This window comes from Anomalospiza imberbis, unplaced genomic scaffold (assembly GCF_031753505.1).
Source record: "Anomalospiza imberbis isolate Cuckoo-Finch-1a 21T00152 unplaced genomic scaffold, ASM3175350v1 scaffold_77, whole genome shotgun sequence".
NCBI classification, from domain to species: Eukaryota; Metazoa; Chordata; class Aves; order Passeriformes; family Viduidae; genus Anomalospiza; species Anomalospiza imberbis.
In genome coordinates, this window is record NW_027100387.1 from 90,797 (window position 1) to 115,715 (window position 24,919).

Consider the following 24,919-nt stretch of genomic DNA (forward strand, 5'->3'; position numbering starts at 1 on the left):
TGTCCTGGAACCAAACCTGTACCAGGAAGGGATTTTTCTGTTTTACACTTTCAAGAGCTCTGGAGAAGGTTGGAAAAACACAGAGTCCATAAGCTTTCCTATAGGAAAGCTGCAGAGTCACCCCTGGCCTTGCTGCAGGGAGCAGCTGTCCCTGTGCTGCATTTCAGTGCCTGAGAGCACAGGAGCCATGGAGCCTGAAATCTCTTCAGCGGCCGTGCCACAGCTGGAGCCAGAGCTCGCTATGCTAAATACAGCATCCCTGAGCTGGGAACTCGAGTGGGCCGTGTTGGATTGCACAGCAAAGCAATTTAAGCAAATGACTAATCTAAACCCTCCAGTTTTGTTCCTACTTTAGGCTTTGAAAAAGTGGCTGAAAAACATCAACCATCAATCCTCGCCTGCTGTAACAAAGCAAACCCAGAAGATTAATTTTGCCATCCTAACACCAAATGAAGGCAAATCCAAACAGACTGTTTACTGAGTGGTGTCAAGCCTCTTGCACTTGGAGTTGGATCAGGACTTGTGGCATACAAAAGGCATGACATGTTTTTCACTTCCAGAAGGAAGAAAGAAAAATTACTATAAGGTTACTATAAGAAATTACTAATAAATATTATTTTTTCCCCAGACTTCTTGGTACCTTAACTAAGCCAGTACTTTGTTACCCTAAGATTCCCAGAGTCTTAACAACTATTTCATTACAATACACATTTTAGAAGTGTGTAGAGGTACACGTGTGTGCATTAGACTTAGAAAGTGCCAAAGTATTTGTTTTTAAAACCAGAGTGCATGAAGAGCTCTCTATGCAGCAAGATCTCAGCCAACTAAACTAACAGGAACATTTAATTTGCTATTTGAATGCCCTGATTTTAAAAAATCTTTCCAGCTGACGTAACAGTGAATTAAGAAACATGTGACAGTAAGATCTGAAAATATTACACTGGATGTAATCAAAACTGAGAGCGAAGTTACATTAGATTAGAAATAAAGATGATCTGTGGCTTGCTCCACAGAAACGCAGAACATTCCAGCACTAACAATGGAAGTGCTGCAGTTGGCTCCAGTCTGGCAGCCTTTGTAAGGCAACCCGTGTTTCACCAGCACACGCACTTCACCAGCACAGCACGCTCAGCATCATACTTACTGCGGTGCCGGCTGCCGTAGGACCAGGCGTGCCACGACCCTCCTTGCCAACACCCTGACTTTGTTCTTCCGGCCCACGCGTGACAAGAATCCTGAAGTGCTGCTGCCTCATGCTTTGATCTGGTCTGATTTTAAACAAGCATCCCTGCCCTTGAGGCATTCGCTCTACTGAATTGCTTCTAGGTATTTCTGCCCTGTTCCTGCTGTTCCCAGACAGCTCCGAATTCAGCCCATCACCTGTGGGGCTAATTCCTTCTGCTGGTGGCTGGACAGGGTAGGAAGTACTCCTTTCCAGCCGTATCCGAGGGTACCTGACCAATCTGTCCCCTTTGGTTCCAGTAAAGCCAAAGTTACCTCCACCTCCTGCGCCTGTACTGCTTGTCTGTGGCTGTTGTAACTGGAGAACAAAGAACTTTTTCCCTGAATTTGCTGACAGATCTGGCACATGCTGCAAGGACCAGCGTCGGGGTTCAGAGGTGGGAGCACTATTTGGAGCCTCAGGACCAAAGGGAAGTAGAGTAACTTGAGGCACCTCTGCACTTGAGGCCCGATGCTGAATCCTCACACCACTTATGTTTAAACCTGAAGCCGCTTCACTTGCTTCCTCCCGTTGGGCAGTCAGCTGAGCCTCCTCACTCTGCGGATTAGTACTACAAAACATTCTACGGTTACAGCAAACAGTTCCATCTGTCTGCTGCCCCAGCTCTTCCGTCTGCCTGGGTGAAGAACTTTCAGGAGTCACCTGTGGAGCGCTCGGAGAAGAGCGCTTTTCAACAGGGGATGCATAACGCTCCCTCAAGTCTGAGACCTTCCAGGGAAGCGTCTCCTCCGGAGACTCCAGGGCCGCGCACTCGTCGGCACAGCCGTCGGCAGCTTTGCGCTGGAGCGAGATCTGCATGGACGAGCTCCTGGTGGGGCGCGCGTCGATGCCGTTCAGCAGCTGCGGGATAAACATGGATGTGCTCCTTTTCAAGGAGCCCACTTCGTGCAAATCTCCATCGCCGCCACAATCCGCTCCGTGCCGTGAGAACGCGTGAGGGCTGCTTCTTCTTGGCAAGGTGTGGAATGCCATGAAAAAGTCATCTTCTCTCTCCCGGGCAAGGATCTCCGATTCGGGGGCTGTGTTGCTTCTCCCAGAGCCAAAATGAAACCGCAGCCGATGGGCCATGGTTTTACAGAGAGGAGAAAAGGAGAGGGAGAACAGCAACAATTCAGGCACTGCCAGAAGTTAAAAACCAAAGACATAAACTCCGAGAAAAAGTGTCCCATCTGCCAAACGGTTAGCACTGCAGCCCTGGGAGCGACAGATAGCAGAAATAGCCCAAGTGGCAAGCAGCATTCCAGGCATGATTGGGCAGGAGCAGTCAGCGCTCCTACACACACGGTGACATAGGGTAGGATGGTGGGAGTCACGTGGTCTGGTTCCCCCTCGCCAATGTAAGTGTGTGAGGAGTTTGTTTTTTCCTTTTTTTTTTTTTTTAATGCCAGCAAGAGCCTGAAACAGCACCTTCCCAGCTGCTCCTTTTCCATCAGGGAGGAGCGGCCCCAGCGGGAGAGCTCTCGCAGCTGACTGAGGCAGCGAATACACTCAGCACTGCTATAAATTTAAACCACATCAGATTCGCAGGGCACATTTGGAGAAAGCACTTGCAGAAAAATCTAACTACAACAAAACACTTCCATTTTGTGTTAAAAGTTTAAGTCAACACCACATGCAAATGAGGAAAATTCTTTCAAGCATAACATTTTGGTGTGTTACAGCTCTGGGCTGTCATGGCAGAACAGGAATAAATACAACATGGTTATGCTTTCAATTTTAACCGTGCCCATAACACAATTAAGCAACAAACTTTTGCCTTTAAAAAGCCCCAACAGCAATATAACCTGCAGTTCCCTTTGAGCAACTACAAATTACAAACAAAGCAATCATACATATGGCAAAGATCTCTCACACAGTAAAACCAGTAGAAACATGCAGGACAGCAAGACAGAAAGCTCCTTTTCCAGATTTACCAGGCAGCACAGGTGAGGGAAAAGCAGAGCTGGGTGTTGCATGTCTGTTTGTACTGATTTGTCCCAGCCCCTGCACAGAACTGCCTGCTCCCGGCTGGCCTCCAGCGAGGGAGTCAGCAATGCCACCACGCGTGGCACTGCCAGCACAGAGTACAGTTACACTCTGAGAGCCAGAAGAGCTCAGGAGAAGGACAGGCAGACAGGATACACCAGAACATGAAACAACCACCTTAAATCAGCTCTGCTACAACAGAGATACTCAGTGCCCTGAGGGCACTCACACTTCTTAGCATATACCAGAAAAGAAACTCTGGTTAACCAGAAGGCAGCTCCATCTCAGGGCCTGGACAGCTGTTCCCTGTGAGAACTGGAAAGCCTAAATCTTGTCAACCGCTCTGAAAACCTGCATGTGGCGGGTCAGTCCTCTGCTGAGACATCTGAACTCTGCTTACAAGCAGCTTGCTTTCAAAAGCCAAAAAATTACCAGTCCCAAGAGCAATGATAGCTCAAACTGATCAAACTGCCAGCAGCCAGCACAATCCCACAATTTTTTATGTGGATTTTGAGACGCAACAAAAATGTGAACAGCTTCCACACAGCAATGGTCCTGGAGATTGCCTCGTAGAAGCACAGGTGTTGGTATTATTTTATCTTATTTTTCAGCTAAAACATATTACTCAATAACACGGTCTCTGCATCCAAAATGAACGTGCATCACATTTACTCTGTTGAGATTGGGGAATAGAAAGAGACAGAGTGTGCTTTGGTAATTTGGGAACAAGAAGAAGAAACGAAGTCCTTCCAACAAAAGTCATAAGTATTGACAGTAAGTATGTGAGAGTAAAGCCAAAATAATCAGTTCAGTGTCTTGTCATTCTATAAACACAACCTGATGGAAACCTGCTATTCCAAACCCCCCCAAAGCAGTCACCTTGCCGTAGACCGCCTGCACGGAAAGCCATGGCTCCTAACCCCTGGTGCTGCCTTTGCCAGGAGGTTCCAAGCCCAAGGACAGACTGACTTTGGAGGCAGAACAGAAGGAGAATACACACAAATTGGTTCAACAATAAAAAGTGCTGAAACTGCCAGGGTAAGGCCAGTACTGCACACCCAAACTCGAAAATCCAAAGCAAAATGTCTGAAATAAGTATCCCAAACCTGTAATTTCCCAGCTGTCACTGCATACAAGCTTTTTCTCTAACCCACCTCCCTGTTCCTGTGGCACCTTTGCATTCCAATGGCACATGGCAGTTTGAATAGTGCAAGTGGTCATTATGATCATTATCTACAAATAAATATGCTCCTGGTCAGCCACTGTAGAGGCACAGTGCCACTGGTTCACCAATTTACTTCCTCCTGAGGAAAGATCCAGTCATTCAGCTGCCAAGTCCTCTTTCTCCCCAGATTACAGCTTGCGTGGTTTCCTTTGCTCTTTATTTATTAGGAAGATAGAAAGAAAGAACCTATCTGTTGAAGACAGATGCTTTTACACTGTCTTTTTTTAATAAAAGTATCTTCGCAACTCTGATCCTCATCTTCAGAAAGCAAACAAGTTTCTCCAGCCCAGAAAATGTTAATTCCTGATCTCATGAACAGAGATTGTGTTACAATGTTCAAAAGGCAAACCCCCAAGAGCCATCCACCAGTGTGCCACCGCACTGGCACATTTAGCCCTGGATGTACAGAGGGACACTGACACTTTTCCCATGGATCAGAACTATACCAGAAGCTAGCAGCAGTCAGATGGCGAAAGCCTCCTCCAGAAAAGATACTGCATCAGCCAAACGCAGGGAAAGACTAAACCCACTAACAACATGTGAGCGTTGTGAGGCAGAGATGAAACCCAAGGGAGCATCGTCCTGCCATGACCTCAAACCTTCACGCGTGCATTGTGCGCACAAGGCGCAGCTCTGCTAACCACCTCCCCAAGCAAGAGGCAGAAGCATTAACGGACTGGAAAGGGACACTAAAATGATAAAGCAGCTGCTTTATCAGCAACTAAAAAGGTCAGGACTTCATTGGTTTGAAGTGGAGAGGCCTGCAGAAGGACAGAGTGAGGGTTTTGCTGCCAGAGGGCTGGGTGAGGAGGACCATTTTGGTCTGACCCAGAAGGGCACTACTTTAGTGTCCTTTCAGTCCCAGACTCAAACGGGTTTTATGCCTCTATTTGTGTTTCTTGGCACGCTCACTGAAACAACCGTCTGAAGACACCTTTAAGCTGTGCTGTATTTCTATCAGCTGTGGCACACAGAGCCTTGTGATTAGTGTAACATAACCAAGACAAGCACTCACCAGTCTGTTTTCATCAAACACCTCGAACAGCAGCCGATGGTTGGTTGGGTTTACCTGTGAGAAAACCCAAATGTCACTGCAAGTTCAGTAGCTGGACAATAACAATCTGGGTACTGGCTCAGGCAGCAACCAAACCAAGGTAAACAGGACAGGACTAACAGGTCTGATGTAAATCTTTACTTGAACTGGAGCACCAGAACCTTACTGCGACTGAGAAGAGCATGGCAGTTGACATGAAAGCTTGTATCTGCTGGGCTGCATTGTTACTGCATTTCCCTGGCAGAGGACCCCAGTCCCAGGCTAGACAGAATATCAGGGCTCCGTGACTAACTGACTGATTGATTTATGAGGAGCAAGAGTGTTGCTGCATTTCCTTCCGAATTTCACATTCAGGTATGTTTCTGACTGTCCATTGCTTATCATCTCTAGCCCATTTAGCACCCACACCCTTGGAACACCCAGCAGAAATCTCCTCAACACCTGAAAATAGGAAATATATCTCCAGAAAATTATTTACTTAAACTGAAGCAGAAAGACTGCCAACATTCAAAAGGACAAAATCAAACATAAAAAGAACTCTGTCAGAAAGACAAAACAGCTGCTATTAAACAAGTTTTATAGCGTTTGGTCCAGTTGATATATTTTTTCAGAAAAGCTTCGCAAGCTAGGTTACTATGACCAGCACGTTTAATTAAGAAAATTTAGAAATAATATACCACAATTCTGCGGGCTGGAGATGGACTTCCCAGTTTTGAGAAAATCAGAGAACTGTGACACACAAAATAGGGTCTAAATTACTTTACAGGTCCCATTATTGCTGAGGACATTCAAGATGTTTTAACAGAGCATCTGTGAACTATGCCAGAGGTTTTGCAGTGGGGCTGTGCATTCCCTTTTCCTCAGATTTTAGATCTGTATTACTCAGCTGCAAAGCCCAGAAAAGCTGTTTGGTGCGTGTGTCCCAATCAGCATTCCCCATGACAGTGAGAGCTGTGCATGGAACATTCCACCGGTGGCACTGCTGTCCCAGAGCTCCCCATCCGGCTCCCCGGGCACAACTCCCAGCCAGAACTATCTGCCACATCAGCCCTCAGGCACCGCTCCAGGTTCAGGCTCGAAACACCCTGAAATTCTACCTGACCTGCTTTTGTGAAAGCTACAGCGGCACTAAAAGTCAGAACTCAACTGTTCTTCGGAAGAATATTGCGTGCAACTGAGTAGCAAAGTTACTGCCCTTCACAATTATATAACTGCAGGTTGGGAAACGGTTTCTAAGGAACCTGGAGCCAATTCCTGCTGAGCATTCCATCCCCTCAGAAACAAAACAGCAAGTACACCAGGGCAAGCAGGCCTTTGGAGTAAACATATAAACAAATTGAAAATAAGGTTAGCTGCACATGTTCTAATAATGACCGCAAATAAAGAGAAACTTACTCTGAAGTAAAACTCTTCATTCCATTTAGGGTTCAGTGTCTGTAAAAGAAATAACAATATTTACATCTAATGTTTAAGTTTTCTGGCGTGCAATTATAACAACATACATGCAAGTGACAGTTTTCTAGGGAAATAAAAGAGAAAGAAAAGCATGTAATAAAAGAAATTGTAAAATATATTGCCATCTAGAAATTCTCTATTGAGTAAAACAAATGTGGGAGGATATTTGAGTCAGATGATTCTACAATAGACATTAAATATAAATAGAATTTGATGATTAAAAGACAAATCATTGAGGACCTATAGAAATAAAATCTGTAGACATTTCATTCTCAAGATTCATCTAAACCCAGACAAGAAAAAAAGTATTTTTTAATCACAAAAGCAACTTTAGGGCAACAAGAATATGCTCAGATTTATACTGTGAAATAATAAAAAAAAAAATTTAAAAAACAAAAACACCCCCAAAAAAACAAAAGTAAAACCAAAAGAAAAGGTTATTCCTTGGAATAGGTAAGATATTCGTCCAATGTCCTCCCAGCCCAAGGATTTTAATTTTAACAACCTGACTAAAATGCACAGAATAAATGTGCATATATATTGCCAGCTGAAGTGAGCTCAAACATGACATAATTAATTGATAAAAAAGAGATGAGAACTACAAACAGTAATTTGGGCAATTCAAGCTTGAGCAAGTATAAAGACAATTGGACAATATGCCCAATATTTTTGTGCTCATGCCAAATCATTCCCTCATGCTCTCACACAGCAGAGATTTACGGGCAGAGCTGACAGGAAAAATTGGCTTTACACCCACGACAATTCTGTTCTAGCAGAGAAGGGGAATCTTGGCTGTTTTTCTCACTCCCCGCTATAGATCCAATAGATTCCTCATGTGCAGGACATGGGGGCTGACTATACTGCATCTCACTACAAAATGGGAATACAGGACCTCACGGCAGAGCAGGAAGTACTTCTTGAAAGAAAAGACCACAGTAAAGGGCAGGTGAGTCAATGACGGGAAGAGTAGGGATGGGCTTGTGGGCGCAGAGAAACTTTCAGCTTTTTTCCCTGAAGGAGCACAATGTATTCAGTAAAAAATAAATTGAATGGAAGCAGTAAGGAAAACAATGTCACATTTTAAACACTTGTATTCATCAAATGCTACTGCTGTTGCCAGGAGAGGGTACATTCAATTTACCAAACAAAGCACTGGCTTAACACGGGTTTTAAGGGCACTACTGCCCGTTGATAATCCATTAATTCCGAATGCTGCTTAACCACACAGTTCAGGGACATCAGATGGACGAGGCAGCAGAGTCTTTGGCAAATGCCTGGTAACTCACAGAAATCTGTTCCACCTTTACAGGTCCCACTCTTAGTGGGCCGAGTCAGAGAGTGCAAACTTACCTGAGTGCCAGCAAAGAGGAAGGAACTGCAGGAATAGCTCCATACAGGACATGAGCAGGGAAACAATAACACAAACTCAACCTCAGAAGAGCTACATCCTAAAAAGGGCAAGTGCTGCACACATAAAGGACTGCCAGGAGTCAAGCTGAGCTAAACCTTCCCTGGGTATTCAAAAAAGGGTTTTCATTCAACCCCACACAGAAAAGGAAGACATGGAGAGAAATGATGCTCCTGAACACTGGAGCTCAATGGGGAGACTGGGTGTTCTCAGAGAGGGAAAACTACTTTTAATACGGGAAAGGCAGAAGTCTTTGGAGCTCAGTGCAGTCAAGGTGGAGAAACTGAAGAAACTGGATAATCTTCATTTGAACTTTTAAATTCCAGCAGGTATTTAAAGAACACACTGACCACATTACAGGATCAAAGCCAGCAAACAGCAAATCCAGCTTTCCCTACTTCAGAGAGAACCTTTTCAGCAGGGCATTCCAAATACAGCTCCAAAACGAAGTACAAAGCATTAATCAAACCTTAAAGCTGGGTTAACTATGGAGGGAGACAAATTGAAACAAAAAACCTCAGAAATTGAACCCAGGTAGGTCATGCCACATGAGGCTGACATTCTTGTGGTAACTTTATTTTTTCAGAGTAAGAAAACAATGTGCATTTAACCCCTTTGGCTGTAATGAAGCACTTCCAGAAGCACAGTCCAGCTGTGCAGTAGGATACAGATCAGACAACGCACAGGACATGGAAAAGGAAAACGAAAAGGGGACGCTGGAGTTCCTTCTCTTGTCCCAGAAGCACTCCTGCAAGGCAGTGCTGCACAAAGTTACCCATTCAACTGAGGAACACAAAAATTAGAAGAAAAATGAGAAACTTGTGAAAGGTTAGACAGAGTTACAGAGCTGAAGGAGGTAATTGCCAGTCAGTCATTCCTCAGATCGTCTGTACTCGGTATTTTTATAATGATTTTAACTCAAAACTGAGATAAGGTAATGATGTTTGCTATTTACAAAAGAGAGAGATGATTGCAACTTGCACAGGGAGAACCCTGCCTTGAGATGAAATTTAACAATTCAAAGCAGAAATTACCAACTAGAACTTTCCAACATCTGAGTTAATACCACTATTACAGAAATGACTGAGAATGTCTGGGCTTTAATTGACAGTGAGAAGAAACAGTGAAAAAAGGCAGGTGCAGTCCTGGGAATGAAACAAGCACTAATGGCTAACCAGGAAGTCTTTGAAAAATCCCCTTTCCACATCAAACATGGTTCCGGGACAAGTTCTGCTTGGATCTTCCACACCACTAGGATTCCACACTGGCTTTCTCATATCACCGAATGTCCTGATTTTAGAACCTCACCACTGCAGTTCATGTTTTCAATAACAAAATTCTCCCCACTATTCTGTTTTGCAGCCATGATTTCAACTGAATCCCTGTTGATTCTAAATATCTCCATAAAAAAATGACAAGTCATTATCTTCCCTTACGTTTCATACAGCTTATGACTACTTTCCTCTCTGCCACCAATACCAGTAAAATAAAAAAAAAAAAAAAAAAAAAAATCCTTACAAAATCTTAGGGTCCTGATAATGACAAATATCCCCGGGTGGAATTTTGTTTGTGTGAACTAAAATTGAGAAATTAAATAAAACTCAATTTTGGTTCTAATTAAAAATGTAACAAATCCCAAGCTTTTCTTACAGCATATCTTCTGTCATCCAGTTGTTTTAAATTCCCACATTAGGAAAATATTTTGAAAATGGGAAATTTTGAACAGAATGATTGTTTTTGCTAAAAGTCACATAAATGATAATTAAAGCAGAATTTCTCATTCCTTTATTTCAGCCATGTCTTCCATTGAAATATGAATTTGAAAAATGAATCTGTGAATGGTGCAGCCAAGCTTTAGCGAACAATATGCAACATTAGGTGCTGTCTCCAGGCCAGACACACTGAGGTGCAGGCACTTGTTCTCAGATTTTGGTTAGGAGACAACCACATTATCCAGTTGCTAGACATGTATGTGACGACTTTAATTAGCACTGCATTATGTTATACAATTGTGTTCAGTGTTCTTAATCCTTCCAAAGCCATGGAATTAGAAAGAGTATGTACGTACCTTTTTGATAGTTTTTGTCTGCACAAGAGCAAGTTCTCTGTTCTCATCTGCTACATACAAGGAAAGTTTCACATACGGGTCACTGCAAAAAAAGACATCAGATTTAATGGCCTACAGTTGTACAGCCAAAGAGCATTGCAGAAGGAACTTTTCACTTAACTGGGTAACAACAGCACCTCCAAACACTTTTGGTGGAATTGTCTTCAGTGAAAGCTCAGAACTCTAGTAAGCTACTGACACATTGAAATTGAATGTTTGAATGTGCTCAGTTAAACCCTGCCCACAGCAGCAGAGATCATTCATTCCCTGCAGCTCTGTCCCCACTGGGGGCAAGAACTGCCTGCTCCCACACAGCTCCTGCCCACAAGCATGCCCGTGGCACTCCATTCAAACCAGGCAGGGAAAAATGGGAGCCGAGGGGTTTGGAAGAGACTGGCTGCAGCTAACCCCTGGAGGCAGACAGGAAGTGCAACAGGAGTAACTTTGAAGCAGTGGTTATAATTGTTTTGAACCATAAAACCAAGCTGCACAGTATCAGCAGTGATTCAGACACACAGGGCAGAGAGCAACCTGCTCTAGTAGAAGCTGTTCCTGCCCACGGCCGAGGGTGGAACTGGATGGTCTTTAAGGCCTCTTCCAACACAATCCATTCCACAGTTCTGTGCTCTAAACTGGGAGGAAGAGCATCCTGCAGGAACAGATGAACTTCACACAGGTACTATGTCAGGAGGTGGAACTGGAGCAGAGCCTCTGCTTGAAGCAGGGGAATGGGTGCCTGAGTAAAACCAGGACCCTGACCTGCTCTGGTGCTTCCCTCTCAAGGCTGCAGCACACTCTGCTGGATGATGAGCCAAGGTTTCTTGAAAGCATCAACAAGAGACACTCACAATACCACCAGACACTCAGATTTACCAACCAAGTCATTCAAATGCTGATACTTTTTGAATTTAAGGAACTATGTTGGGGCAGTATCACTACAGAACAATCAGCGCTTGCGTGTTCATTATACTGGATGTTCTATGTATCGAATATAAAATGCCACAAAGGTGGAAACAAGAATAAACAAGACATCTTGTTGGGCTCCTATCAGTAGATGCACATAAATGTATCTACTTAATCTGCAATTAAATTCAGCATTAAACACCAAGGTTTAGAAGAAAGCAAAGCATCATTGTGATTATAAAGAAATGCTGGTGCTGCTTTGAATTGCCTGATGTACCGTGCTAATATTTACAGGTATCCTCCCAGATCTGAGTTATCAATCCATACTTGGGCAATGCTCTTCTCAGGAACCCTTAGACATACTGCAATTTTTTAGTGCTAAAAAGCCCTGGATGATTCTTCTGCCTAGAGAAAATGAAAACTGTGGCACAGTGGCAAAGATTATTTTTTTAATCTATTTCTATTTTTAAACCTAGAGAATAATCAAGTCTATTACAAATTTCAGTAAGGAAATTTTGCCTTTACTGAACAGACTACTGGCATCTCTGCCTGCGACAGAGTAAGTCAGACTGAGCTGTGCAGCCAAGCTCTTGGTCCTGAAGGTGAAGCTGGAGTTCACCCGAACGATTGGATACCTGAGAGTGTTTACTTACGTGCATTTGTTTACTTAAAATGAACACATAGCTGGAGGGAGACTGGAGACCAAGGAAAGCTGGCACTGCCCCAAGTGGAACTGTCTCACACAGCCCTGCACTGTGGCCACTTGCTCTGCGCCCCGGGTGGCCCACCCCCAGTGGCACACCAGCTCTGCACAGAGCTTGCATGGGAACACAGCACAGAAGGGGTTCCAGCTGAAGGCAATGGGCCACGAGGAATACAGAGGTCCCTTCCCAGCCCCAACAGGCCATGGGGAGCACAGAGGTCATCCACAGAGTCAGACAATTCTTCACACTGCAGTTACAGGAGCTCTTAGTGACCAGAATGCACCTGATTAATATTAAAATTCTTATGTTTGGAAGTCAGTAAATAAAAAGCATTGTAAAGCTTTTAAGAAACGTATTAGTTAGAATCAGGCTCAGATTCCAACAACCAAATAAACAGTCCAATTTGCAAGTGCCACTAACTGAGCAGCTCCAGGTGAAATGCAGGGGTCTGTACAGCCCCAGTTGTCCGGATCCTGCTCTGTGGCTGCCCCGCAGGTAACACAACCCGTGCTCCTGGGATCCACACAGCTACCAGGGAAATGAAACAAGTACAGAGGAAAATAACACACGCCAGCTGACACTTCCTGGGGAGCAGACATTGTAATTGAACTAACTGGTGAAGGAATCAGAGAATGGGCAAAGAATGGAAGAAGGCAGAACCCCAATTAAGAACATAACTACAGCAGCAAAACAAAGTAACTGGGATCCCAGAGAACACACACTACATGTCAAAGCAGCAGTAGAAACACTGAGGGAACTTTACAGTGGTTAACTGCATCCCGAAAACCCAGCTAACAGCAAGTATTCCAGATAAACGTGGCACCTTTGCAAGGGAAAAATCAGTACCAACACGGAAGATCTATTAGACAAAAACATGAACAACAGTAAAATTGAAGGAAACTTGCAAAGGAATGAAATACAGCATCTGGTCTGTTATAAGTCACTGGAAAACCTACCCACAAATTGGAATGAAATGGACATGAAAACAAGCAGTAAAACACCAGATTCCCATCTCACAGCAGTGTCTGCAGATGTGTTAAAGGAGGAAATCCTGATGATTCAGGTGACAGAAAACAATAATAAATGGGACACCTGCTGAGAGCACAAAAAAACCCCAACATATCAATCAGGTGAGTTTGGACAATGCTCTCAAGCACTCTTGGGATGTTCTTTGCAGGGCCAGGAGCTGGTCGATGACGGACTGATGGTCCATTCCAACTCGACATATTCTATGGTTCTATGAGTCTAACTTTTTTGAGCACAGGAGGCAGACTCGAATCAGCCTGGAGCTGTACCTGCCAGATATTCTCACCCTGAAACTGACTGATTAAAAAGAAGGGGAGATGGGGCTTAAAATGAAATAGTGCTTTCTTGACTTCCCTCAGGCAGACTCACTCATTCCTCAAGAAAGCACTATAAACCCCCTTACAGCACTCCTGGAAAGCACCATTCCAAGTGGAGCATTAATACTTTCATTGTGCTCTAAAAGCAAGTGGAAAACAAAGCAGCTCGTCCCACAGCTCCTTGTGAACACCAGTCTCAGCCCTGAACTGCTGATTTGCATCAGGATTTAAAAGGGCACGCTGGAAAAGCTTAGGAGCCTAAGTGACACTGGATGAGCAGAATGAAGCCCTTCCACTCACACGGACAACATCATATGCCTGACATATGGAACTAACAGTTCTGACCTTGCTAGGAAAACTCACTGCAGAGGTCACTTGGAGGAAAAGTACTGGGCTCGCCTGGGGAAGAGGATAAAAGATTGAATGTGGAAATGTTGCAAAACAGAAAACTACAGGTAGAAAACTTTCTCTACATCAATTTTTACACTAGTACCAGTGCTAAAATGCCATCTTAATGAAACCTGCAGCACAACAAATTGGCAGTTGTGGACTGCTAGGAATCTGTTAATGTAGGAAATATCCCAGTGGAATTTACACGGTGTTCTGGTAGAATCACTGTAATACCAGAAAATGGATACAGGAAATGAACTGCAAGCCTGGTGCCCGGGGACACTACAGATGGCCAGCCCATGCCCAGAGTTCCAGCGGCAGCACTCAAACAGTACTGCATGCACAGGGACACCAGGACAGGGACACAACAGACTGACAGAGAGCCACCCGATGCGGCGAGGCCGCTGTGCCCAAGAGGTGACCCGGCTGTACCGCAGTGATAATAAACCTACATTTAGGGCAACAAAGAGAAATTTCAAAGGACCAAGTAGTGTTTAAAAGAGAAATGAGCCCAGTCACCACCATACCAGTGACTGGAGATGACAGGGAATTGATTTGTGAACACCTATCTAAAATGCTCCTCGCTACAAAATCAAAAATGATTAAAAGCATCAAATCTCATCTATCCAAACACGACTGGCCAAAACCTAAAGAGAACATCAGCGCCTGCCAAGATCAGGAGAACCTTGAAGCTGGTAACAGTTCTCTAGAGAATAAAAGGGAATCCTAAGAAAACTATGCTAATAATGAAAGTTATATTAATCATAATCACAACTTAGTACAAAGAGAGTTTGGCAGAACAACAGCCATCAAAACAATCTGAGGTTTCAAGAAATCCTTTTCCTGACCTCAGGAATCCCTCAGACATCCAGAATTACCTATTTGTCATGGTTTTGCCAACTGGCAGTATTGGGCATTTTCTTAAAGCTCAAGCAACTGTAGATATATAATTATCTTTCATTTGAATCTCAGCATGAAAAGGCAAGCTTCCAGCTCTTCTAGAGGACAACAAAAGCACTGATGACTTAAAAACTCCAGCAAAAAATCTCAAGGAAGATCAGCCTCCTTTAAAAATCACATTACTTTTAGAGCAGTGTGAAACTGGGGCCCATGAACAGTGTCCCATTTGTTCACTTGAGTCTGGAATCGCATTTGCTCTATACTTTTGAAACAGTTTTGAAAGCAAGTCTCAAAGTAGCTTCTACCAGTGACATGATGTATTATTTGCTTATTTTAAGCTCTAAAAGAAGGGGGTGGAGAGCACAGGCACATATGAAAGAACAATGGAACTACTAAGGCCTACATGGCTCTATTTTTATTTTAAAAGCTGAAACCGCCTCCCCACATATAAAATTTAGTAACACTTGTTATGCAAGTGTGTGAACGCCAGGCTTGTCACATGCAGGAAAACTTTGCATTTCAAAATAGCCCGACTAGTTTCCTTTGGAACAGTCTTGCACAAGATAATTTTGCTTCTGTAAGAAATATAGAACCATTCCCTTTGTGCTGCCCCTTTTCTGCCTCACATATCTGAAAGAACTGATCAAGAGCTCCTGTACTTCTGGCTGCAGAAATACCAGCACACTCCAGCATGAAGGCAGAGAAGCCTCTTCCTCAAAGCCACATCCCTGGTCTTGAGGGGATCACTATTTGCCATTCCCTTTTCCCAGCCCCTCACCCCATCCAAGCTACCTGCACGCTCCTCAGCGGAGGTATACATAGAACAACATCCTTATTGTGCCTCCTCGTACTCCTAAGTCAGACAAGCTGAATGTTTCAACAACCCCAAAATGACCACCTCCAGATTTCTGTCAAGAACAGCGGAAGACCCGAGGCCACCTCCTCCCCACGGGACTGGGACGGCTGAGGGCTCTGGGCTTGCCTGCTCTGGGGATCCTTCCGCCTGCAGGCAGGTACGGAGGCAGAGGTGCCCAGTACTCAGCGCTGCGGGAACCAACCTGCTCTGCTCTGGTAAATCCGCACACTGCGGGCTCTGCTAGGGGAAATGTGCTGTTACACACGACATGCCTCCAGGAACGCCACTTACAAATTCAGATCAGTAACATACACCGTCTTCAAAAACATTCATCTCAATGAGTCTCCACAAAATTATGGGAGTCCCCTGGATAGCAGTTAACGTCAGGGCTGAAAAGCAGGTTATGCTTGGCAAGAGGAAATTCCGTGAACCTGGAAATGTTTTTCAGAATCATTTAAACACACTTAGAGTAACTCTCTCTGTGCATGTACTTAGTGGAGCTTAAAAAACTCCAAATTTTTTTTTTAATTCCAGTGTTTTGTTTAGTCACTTTTAGATCCAAAGAAATGAGGGAAACAAATTCCCAAAACATGCATCATCAAAGAAGATTAGAATTATAATGAGATACTTCTAACCAGGTTTTACGGAGAGCAGTAAAAACAATGTTCTAAGGCAGAACCCCTTACAGTCGCTGTCATTTTATCCCAATAACCATTCCCCCGGTGACTTTCCCAACTCTGGCACAGTAAGGAGAAGTACAATAAGATACACAGCAATTAACTACAAGAAATACTCCAGAGCACACTGGCTGTGTTTGCTCCCTGGTTTTATTTCAGCACAAGCCTTCTGGGTTTCATCTTTCTGCCTGTATTGAGTAACATCCATTAAGAGTTTTCCTCAAAGAGAAGGAAGATTTTGACCCCACTGCCATACAAGTCTCATGTCCTGTGACACAAAGTGTCCAATCACACAGGGATAAAGGAACACCAGCTTCTGAAAAGAAAACACAACCTTACCTTACCCTTCACCGCAAAGCCAAACTTGCAATCCATTGTGCCTAAGCATCCCAAAATCTCATTCCTCCATACCAAATCCCAGAGTCATTTTACAAACCTCCGATTTCCCTTCGAGTGTTTTATTTTGCAAAGAAAGGCTCACACTTCTGACTCTAAAAGAAGTGCAGCAAGGCTTTACCGAAGAGCTGCTAGAGATAATGACTCACATCATAGACAGCTGTGAAGAAGTGCCCGTGGGTGAAAAAAGGAGTTAAAAATTATACATCAAACCCCACCTCCAGTGTCTCCACCTTCCTTTACCACGTTATGTTCTAATAAAGGGTAACAAGATGGATTCCTTTCGTATTCTTGCTCTCTTGGAAGTCTCCCAGAGCATAAAAATATTTTAATCTGCCAAAACAGATGGAAGTGTAAATATGGGTTTTTTTTTTTCCTCCCTGAGGCCATTTTTTTTGCAAAGGTTAAATGAATACTCTAACAGAATATGCATACATCAGCCCTTGGAGCTGAGGGGCTGATGTATGCATAGATCTTCCTATGCCATTTCACACTCCCAAAATATCTTAACAAGTTCCAAAATCCAGCGGGGGTGGAGAAGGAGAGAGAGAACTCCATGACACCTGGCTTTTGGAAGATAAAAGCTCACCACAGTAGTTCTGCCTTAAATATTTAAAATCAAAATATTTTCCTTAGATGATTTTATTGACATGTCCCTTTTTTCTTTTAAAGATACCAGATTCAGGTAAACTCACAGATCACAGTAGATAGCAGGCAGGGAAAGCTGAGGAGCTGAATACAGAAGCTTCCTTTCTTCAAGTAACAAGAAACATTATATGTTTCTGTATTTGTACAAAGAAATTTTTCCATGAAGCAATTATCTGATGAGAATTATTTTTCACTACGGCATTTTAACTGTCAGGAATTATCACCAAGTCCTCTTATCAAGTAGCAAGACCACATCCTCGAAAAAGCAGCATTTCTCCATGTAAAGCTCCTGAGATATATACCCAGTGCATCCTAAAGACCATAACATGTAGAAATGGGTAAAAACCTGCTGACTTTGTGAAAAACCTGCACGCCTAATTTGGTCGGAAGCCATCAGGTAGCGGTTCGCGCGGAAAGTCTCTGGTGCCCTCTGCTGCCAGGCACAGCCCCGGGCTCGCCGGCAGCGGGCGAGATCCAACACCCGCACCGACGTGGAGGGTACACTGATACCCTGTGCCCACACCCGGCAGCCCAATATTCATTTCACACACCTGTACGAGCATCAGCATTACGGTCCCACAAACAAAACTATCGATTATCCAGCATATTTCTGATCTCTCCCCGTGCCAGCACCCCTCCTACACTGGCCACACCTGCAGACAAGGCCTCCTTCCCAGGTAGGCACACACACAGCTGGCTCGGCAGCCAGCAGTGACTGCGCTCACCTCAGCATCTGCCCGCGGCTGCTCCCTGCACCCCACGGCTTTTATGGGAGCACACTTCATTCCACAGGGAAAGCACAAGCCACGCGTGCTTGCTGGTTTCCTTCCCTTCCCACACAGTTAATAACATTTCATTTCCACTACACTGGAAAAACTTCCACTGCAAATCAGCTAGAAAAAGGAAAAGGCAACAACAGAGTACGAACTCTCCCCTACTTGAGCAACTGCCCTCTAGTCAAGTGGCTCTGGGAATTCGGTCGCAGGTCTGTTCCACCTCCGGGGCCTCCCTCGGCCAGGACACACACGGCACTCTCCCTCTGGCACACATGCAAATGCTGAAGAGGCATTCAGGAGCCAGGTTATTTTTTTAATTGTTTGATTAATTTATGAAAGCAACTCCCTTCAGTGGATTTGTCTCTGCCCATCGGGGCAGCCATCGGTGGGAGAAGGGGAACAGGCTGTTAGCCAATCCAGTTCCAAGGCAGTACACGTGCTGGGGAGATAGCTCCAGGGGTACAGCTATCACCACAGTTTTTCCAATAGTTACAACCAGATAGACCATAACTCAAAGCGGACTAGAAAAGCGATAGCAGACTTAAAAGAACAGGTACAGGGCAAACACCTGCCATCTTTGTCACCTGCAAAGCCACAGCCACATGTGCTCTCCTCCCATCATGAACCCCAGTGACAGGACACATGAATAAAGAATTCAGCCACATTTCAAGCAGTCTTGCTCATAAAAGGAGTATACAGCAGGACTTACAATCCTACCAACAGCCTGGAGCCTGCCTTCCCCAGCTCCATCATGGATCCTGGACACACGAAATCAAACCAGAAAAAAGGCTTTTCAGGAGAGCAGGTAAAAGCAATAAACCTAGAGGCAATCCATAACTAACTCCTATGCCATTAGAAGCACTGCTCCCTGACAATGAAATCATCTGCAATTTTAACTGAAAAGCACCTCAAATTTTCAACTTCCAGACAGCCACGATTTTCACTTACTTCATGATTTAGAAGGCAAAATACAGTAGCTAATGCACCCCATCAGCTGTATCTTTATGGGACACACACAATGGGAGTTCAGCCAGCACTTGGATTCTTGTATGAAATTTATTAAGACACTTCAATTAAGAAGGAAGGAAATAAATGTCAAACATTCACATATGCAAGCTGACACGAAATTCACAAAATCCCAATCTGCAGTATCTACAGCTCACCATCAGTATGTATCACAGACTTGTAATTTTACGGGGCAAAACAGAAAGCAGGTTACAGACCCTCACTTACATCTACACTAACCAGCCTCTTGTGCCCACCTCCACTGCACCTATGTGGATGAAATGCCCCACATTTAACCATCACCACGGGGTGCTCCACACTTAATAATCCGCTCTGCATTCTAGTTGCTCTGTGTCATTGCAACTATAATTCCATACATTTTTGAACTATTAGGAGAATCGTAGGAAGCTATGAGGTTGGAAAAACCCTCTAAGATCACTGAGTCCAGCATAAATCCATGCCCCCAAGTGCTACATCTAAATGGCTTTTAAATCCCTCCAGGGATGGGGATTCCACCATTGCCCTGGGCAGCTGTGCCAGGGCTGGGCAGCCCTTTTGGGAAAGACATTTTCCCTAATACCCAACCTAAACCTGTCCTGACACAACCTGAGACCCCTTCCTCTTGTCCTGCCCCTTGTTCCCTGGAAGCAGAGCGCGACCCCCACCTGGCAGCACTTTCCTGTCAGGGTGTTGTGGAGAGCAAGGTGGTTTCCCCTGAGTGTTCTAAGATATCCTTACTTGCTATTAAAATGTTTTCCTAAGTCAAAAAGAGCCCCAAAAGAGCAAACTCAAGAGCACTGAGATTTCTTTACTGTTAAAATCCTCAGAAGTACAAGCTTCTCCAGTGCTCTACACTGTAAGAGGCTTTCCTTATATTTAATCAAGAAGGAAATGGCTTTTGGACTCTGCAAGCCCACAGGCAGTGTTTTATAATGGTAGAGTTGATTAAAAAAGGACAGGACAACCCACTGAGATGCAAAACACAACGTACACCTTGTAGCTCATCCTTCACAGTCAGGCAGGAGCACGGTAACTGCTCTGCCCCACTCTGAAGCCCTGCACAGCTCCACCATGCAGAGGCACAGCAGCTGCTGGGGTCGCAGCTCTGCAACACCAACGTGTTTCAAATGACTGTACGTTAACTCATTTGGGAGATTAAAACAAAAGCACATGCGGGGAAGATGTTTTTAACTCTGTTTATATGGAAATCCTACTGACTTGAGACCAATTTCCTTAAAATATGTTAACGGCCACATCAATAGGATTCAGTACTAACTACACTTAGATTTAACTTCATGCATTTTGAAAGATAAAAGTTATGCTGCTTATGGTCAGCATCAAGAACTGTTCTTCAAAACAACACATTTGGAGAAAGAAAATAAAAAAGCTTTGACATACCATATTCTGCACACAGCTACCAAAGGAGTGCTTGTTGCAAATTTCACCCAAAATACTGAAGTTGGTTAAACTTTTAATTGCTGTTTTCATGTAGTTTTAAGCTAGATACACAAGCTAATGAATAACTTGTAAGCATCATTAAATAAATACAGGAAAACCCACAGGGAGGCTCATTCATATACTAAGAAATTAATCATTTCAATAAAAGCTGAAATTGGATGCCACCAATTTCAAACAGATAAAACCCTTCTAAGTAGATTGGAACATTTGCAGTAGAGCATTTTGTCATGCTTAGGCTTAAGAGAGCAGGAATGTCAAGCCTGAATTAACCTTCAGAAAAAGAAAATTACTGGGTTTGGGTTCATTTTAGCTTCAGAACCAGCTTCTCCCCCCCGCTATTACCTGGCTGGGTTCTGCAAGCCTGGGCTTTGAGCTGCTTCCTGTGCTCGCAGAGCGGAGGGAAGGAGCGGGCAGGAGCAGCCAGAGCTGCAGTAACAGCTGTGCCAACGCACACCCAGCACCTGCAGGGACTGCAGCCCTCGCAGGGCCCTTGCCCTGACAAGCTGAGCATGTTCCAAGGATCACCGGCGCTGCGCAGCACCCACCTGGCTCCAAAGATGTCTTTCTTCGCCAGATCAATGCCAGAAACCACCTTCACCCTGAGGATGCGAGACTCCTCCTGCGACAGAAAAGAAAGTGGGTTTAATGTTTATTCTGTAGGCCAGTTTGAAGATCAGCAGCTGGCAAGAGGTTAGCAGATAGCTAACCTACGAGCGTCTCCTAGGGAGGATTTGGAAGGCTTATCTGAATCCAACATGAGGAGTATTCGACTCCAGTCAGAGCTGTTAAGAGTTCAATAAAGGCAGAGTAAGAGTAGATAACAGTAATAACATCATAGCAATGATACTGTAACAATACTAGCAATAAAAGTAGAAGAGAATTTGCTGAACAGGGCCATTTCACATCCTGAGTGATCCATATGCCACAAATTCATTCTGCATTGACACTGAAGCTCTTCAAACACAAGGGAAATTATTTATAACATTTTAGTAATGAGGGAATGTCTGTAGTGCAAAAATCGAGGATGCACAGCTTAAAAACAAATACTTAAAAAGAATTTTTAAGCCTGTCTCACCACCTTGGTGTATGTGGAGAGCTCAAAATCAGCGTTCACTGACAGATGGCAAGTCCTGCAGATGCACATCACTGGAGCATCAGCCTGTTTATCACTTCACTGCATGAAGCGCCTGAGGAACATCAGTAAAAATGACCTTTTTTCACTTTGTTTTTTTCACCCCGTTTGAGCAACACAAAGAGGCGACCAAAATAAAACCTGGAAAGTCTTCTACAGAAACAGGTTCTGCAGTCCCCCATATCAGTGATACCTTCTCTCCTCTGATAAGCCTCCCAGAGCTGCAAGATACTGGATTCAATTACAGTAACTTGAGACTCTGTTCCTTGAAGCCTGTTCAGAAAACAATTACACTTTCCCACAGGTTTCTCCTGGTCTGTTTGCTTTACGCAGCTGAAAGCCAGACACAGCTTTGTGTCAGCTGTCTTGGCACAGATTTTTCCAACTGTGAGGAAGGTCAGGACCAGCCCCAAAGTAAAGCCATACCTGGGCAGCCCAACTCACCCCTCTGCAAGGAGGCACAGACAGGGATGAGAAAACAACAGCACCATTGAACCTGTCTGCAGGGCGAGTTCCACGCTGGCACATGTCCTGACCGAGGAACTGAGCTGCAGCAAACAACACCTGAGACACAAATCCTTCCTGTAAACCTCGTGTTTGGTATTCTCCCCAGCAGCACTTAACACCGCAGGGTACTTTCTAATTAGGGAACAGGATTTTTTTCCCCAAAAGAGCCCAAAGCTTACCTGAGAGGCGAACAAAACAGCATGTGAAAAAGAACAATTCAATGGACTCACATTAGTGGGTATTAAAGGTTTTTGTCTACGTACCGTATGCCTGGTTTTCTAGAGCAGTTTTAATATACAAAAGGCTTGCAAAACTTGCAAACTGTGATCAAGATAATTCCTCAGTAAGAGAAGACAGCACAGAAAAATCCAAGCAAGAACTGAGCAAGAACTGAGACTGTTCAAACCTCACTGAAGTAGAAGGAGAACAACAAGTAGACAACTAGAGGAGAAGTTGCAATAGTTGTTTCTATATTAACAGTGTAACTCAAATTCCCTCTAGCAAAGTCCAACATCAACTTTGCTAGAGCAGCATCTTCCTCCTGCACTGAGGGCACCTCTGCATATTAACTGATTCAAAAGAAACCAAAGAAAAACACAAACAAACAAGCAATCCCCCCACCAGCTTTAAAAGAGAAAATAATGCAAGAGGAGGTCCCGCTACTGGATGATCTCTAATTGAGTTTTGCAAGATACAGAAGATGATGCTCCAGAGTCTAAACAGATTCTCAAAAACCTGAAGGGTCACATCCACTTTAAGGATCCCAGAAGCTCCTGCAAGGAGCTTCTCAGCCTCTCCTCAATATTCCAATTTAACAATCAGAACAAGTGCTTTTGCAAATGCTTGTTCCAATTTTCATAAGCATGAAATATGTATACATGTATATGCAATGTTAAAAAAAAAATTAAACCACCTCCTCAGTTAGTGATGAGGTCTACCATATGTACTAATTTTTGCTGACTCCTTGTATTGCAATTTCGTCCTCCATTTCCAAGTGTGCTGTGTCTAGGTAAAAAAGGAGTTAAATTATTACAGCAACAGCGAGGTGATCTCACCTCATTGTCCACCAAAAAATCAGATAAAGGATTGCTTGGCTGGGCACAGCCTGAGACTCACAGAGTACCAATTACCTGATGCAGGTTTCCACCCAGCCCTCTCTGAAAAGACTCTACAAGAAAATTAGGATTTTGGTTGGTTTTTGTTATAAACCCAGGGCACAATGACAGAGGTCACTAACCACAGAAAAATTCTGTGTGAGAAGACCCAGGATCCAAACCCCAAATAATTAAGGGATCCCCAGCACAAGGAGAGACTAGGCTAAGGAGACAGACTGGGAGGATTAAGAAGAAGTGGGGATCTGACATGGCAGACAGTGAGGCTGAAGGATAATAAACATGCAGCTGCAGTCCTAATTTCCAAGTAAACAAACAAGAGCGAGCAAAGCAGGGTAACAAGGCTGATCAGAGACACAGCACAGCTCTGAGGGACTCGAGTCAGGGAACCAGGTACACGCACGGCAGGAGCAAGGCTCCCTGGGGAGGGAACGGGAATGGGGGCCTCCTCCAGCACCCGTGGCTGACCGACCACGGACACCCTGCTGGACTCTAAAAAGGCACTTGCTTAATTAGCCTGGCCATATCTTAAAAAGGAAAGAGATGCCAGAAGCAATGGTGCAACCGTGAGGTCTCCCAGCTGAACAGCTTCAGGTCCCACGTGAACTGACACTACTGAGCATACACTCTGTCCACACCACAGCCTGATCCACACAAAAGCTGCAGAGCACAGTTTACTAGCAGTTAAGTATCCTGACTGAAAGACTTTCATCAGTGATCAATCACCTAGCAAATTCTTAAAGAGCAATTTCCCAACACACACTCCCATCTTCTGGCAAGACTATCCCATACCCTTTGAGTCAGCAAGCAGTGGAGGCAACTGCACACTACAGGACAGATCCTGGGATACTCCTTCCCTCTTCCAGCACCCAAGAGGCCAGCACCCACCCTCATCTGCTTATCATCCCACCCCATCCTTCCATGAGCAGCCAAATTCTCCTCCTTGCAACATCACAGAGATCAGGAGGCAGGAAATGGCAACCTGGGAACAGTTAAGTGGAGAAAAGGCTTCAGAAGTCACTTGCCACTTGAGTTGCCATTTGCCAAGGAAGAATCTTTGGTTCTGCCCAGAGCTGAAATTACATAGCAGAAAGAAATACTTCTCTGCTGATGAGATTAAACTACATTCACCTTCTGTGCAGGAAGTGAACACCTGCCTGCAATTTTTGTGTTCCACTGAATTCCCTGTGTTTTGCAAAGCACATATCCTAAGCTGCTTTTTGAAGCATAGCTGGAAAGAGAAGTTCAGATCACCCCCCAGAGACATTTTCCTATTCTATTTCAACCTTGTCTGGAGCATGCTGAGCCTGGAAGGAGCTCCAGGTGCTGCCATTCCCTACCCTGGGTGGCTCCTGCTTCCAGAGGCCAGGCTGTGCTCAGCGCAGCCCCAGAGCTGATGCTGCAGTTCCATTCCCGCCTTGCTCGGGTTTGGTGCCTACAGTGCAGAGCACAAGCGGGAATTCCAAGCAGTGCCATCCTGAGCACTGTGACTCAATCCATTGGCAGGCTGCTGGGAATGTGAGGCTGTGCGTGCAGGTGGGGATGGCGGTGGGGCTGGGAGCATTTTGGCAGCTCCCTGTGGACATTCCGGCAGCTGTCCCTGCCCACGCTCCTGTCCTGCCCCCAAACACGGCCTCCCCAGCTGCTGCAGCATC

General features: G+C 44.5%; 1 protein-coding gene across 8 annotated transcripts in view; it reads right to left on the reverse strand.

The window, feature by feature from the left end:
- Positions 1-24,919, reverse strand: part of LOC137467733 (E3 ubiquitin-protein ligase NEDD4-like) — an 89,711-nt gene that overhangs the window by 42,807 nt on the left and 21,985 nt on the right. For 3 of the 8 annotated variants that reach the window (XM_068179159.1, XM_068179161.1, XM_068179160.1), the window contains 4 exons: positions 21,059-21,132; positions 10,419-10,500; positions 6,883-6,921; positions 5,449-5,502 (listed from right to left, as the gene is read on the reverse strand). In XM_068179159.1, the coding sequence (XP_068035260.1) occupies positions 5,449-5,502; positions 6,883-6,921; positions 10,419-10,500; positions 21,059-21,132 (249 nt within the window). Of the gene's footprint in view, positions 1-1,144; positions 3,072-5,448; positions 5,503-6,882; positions 6,922-10,418; positions 10,501-16,569; positions 16,736-21,058; positions 21,133-24,919 lie in introns of those variants that run through there. The other 5 variants (XM_068179162.1, XM_068179154.1, XM_068179156.1 and 2 more) reach the window with 5 other exon arrangements.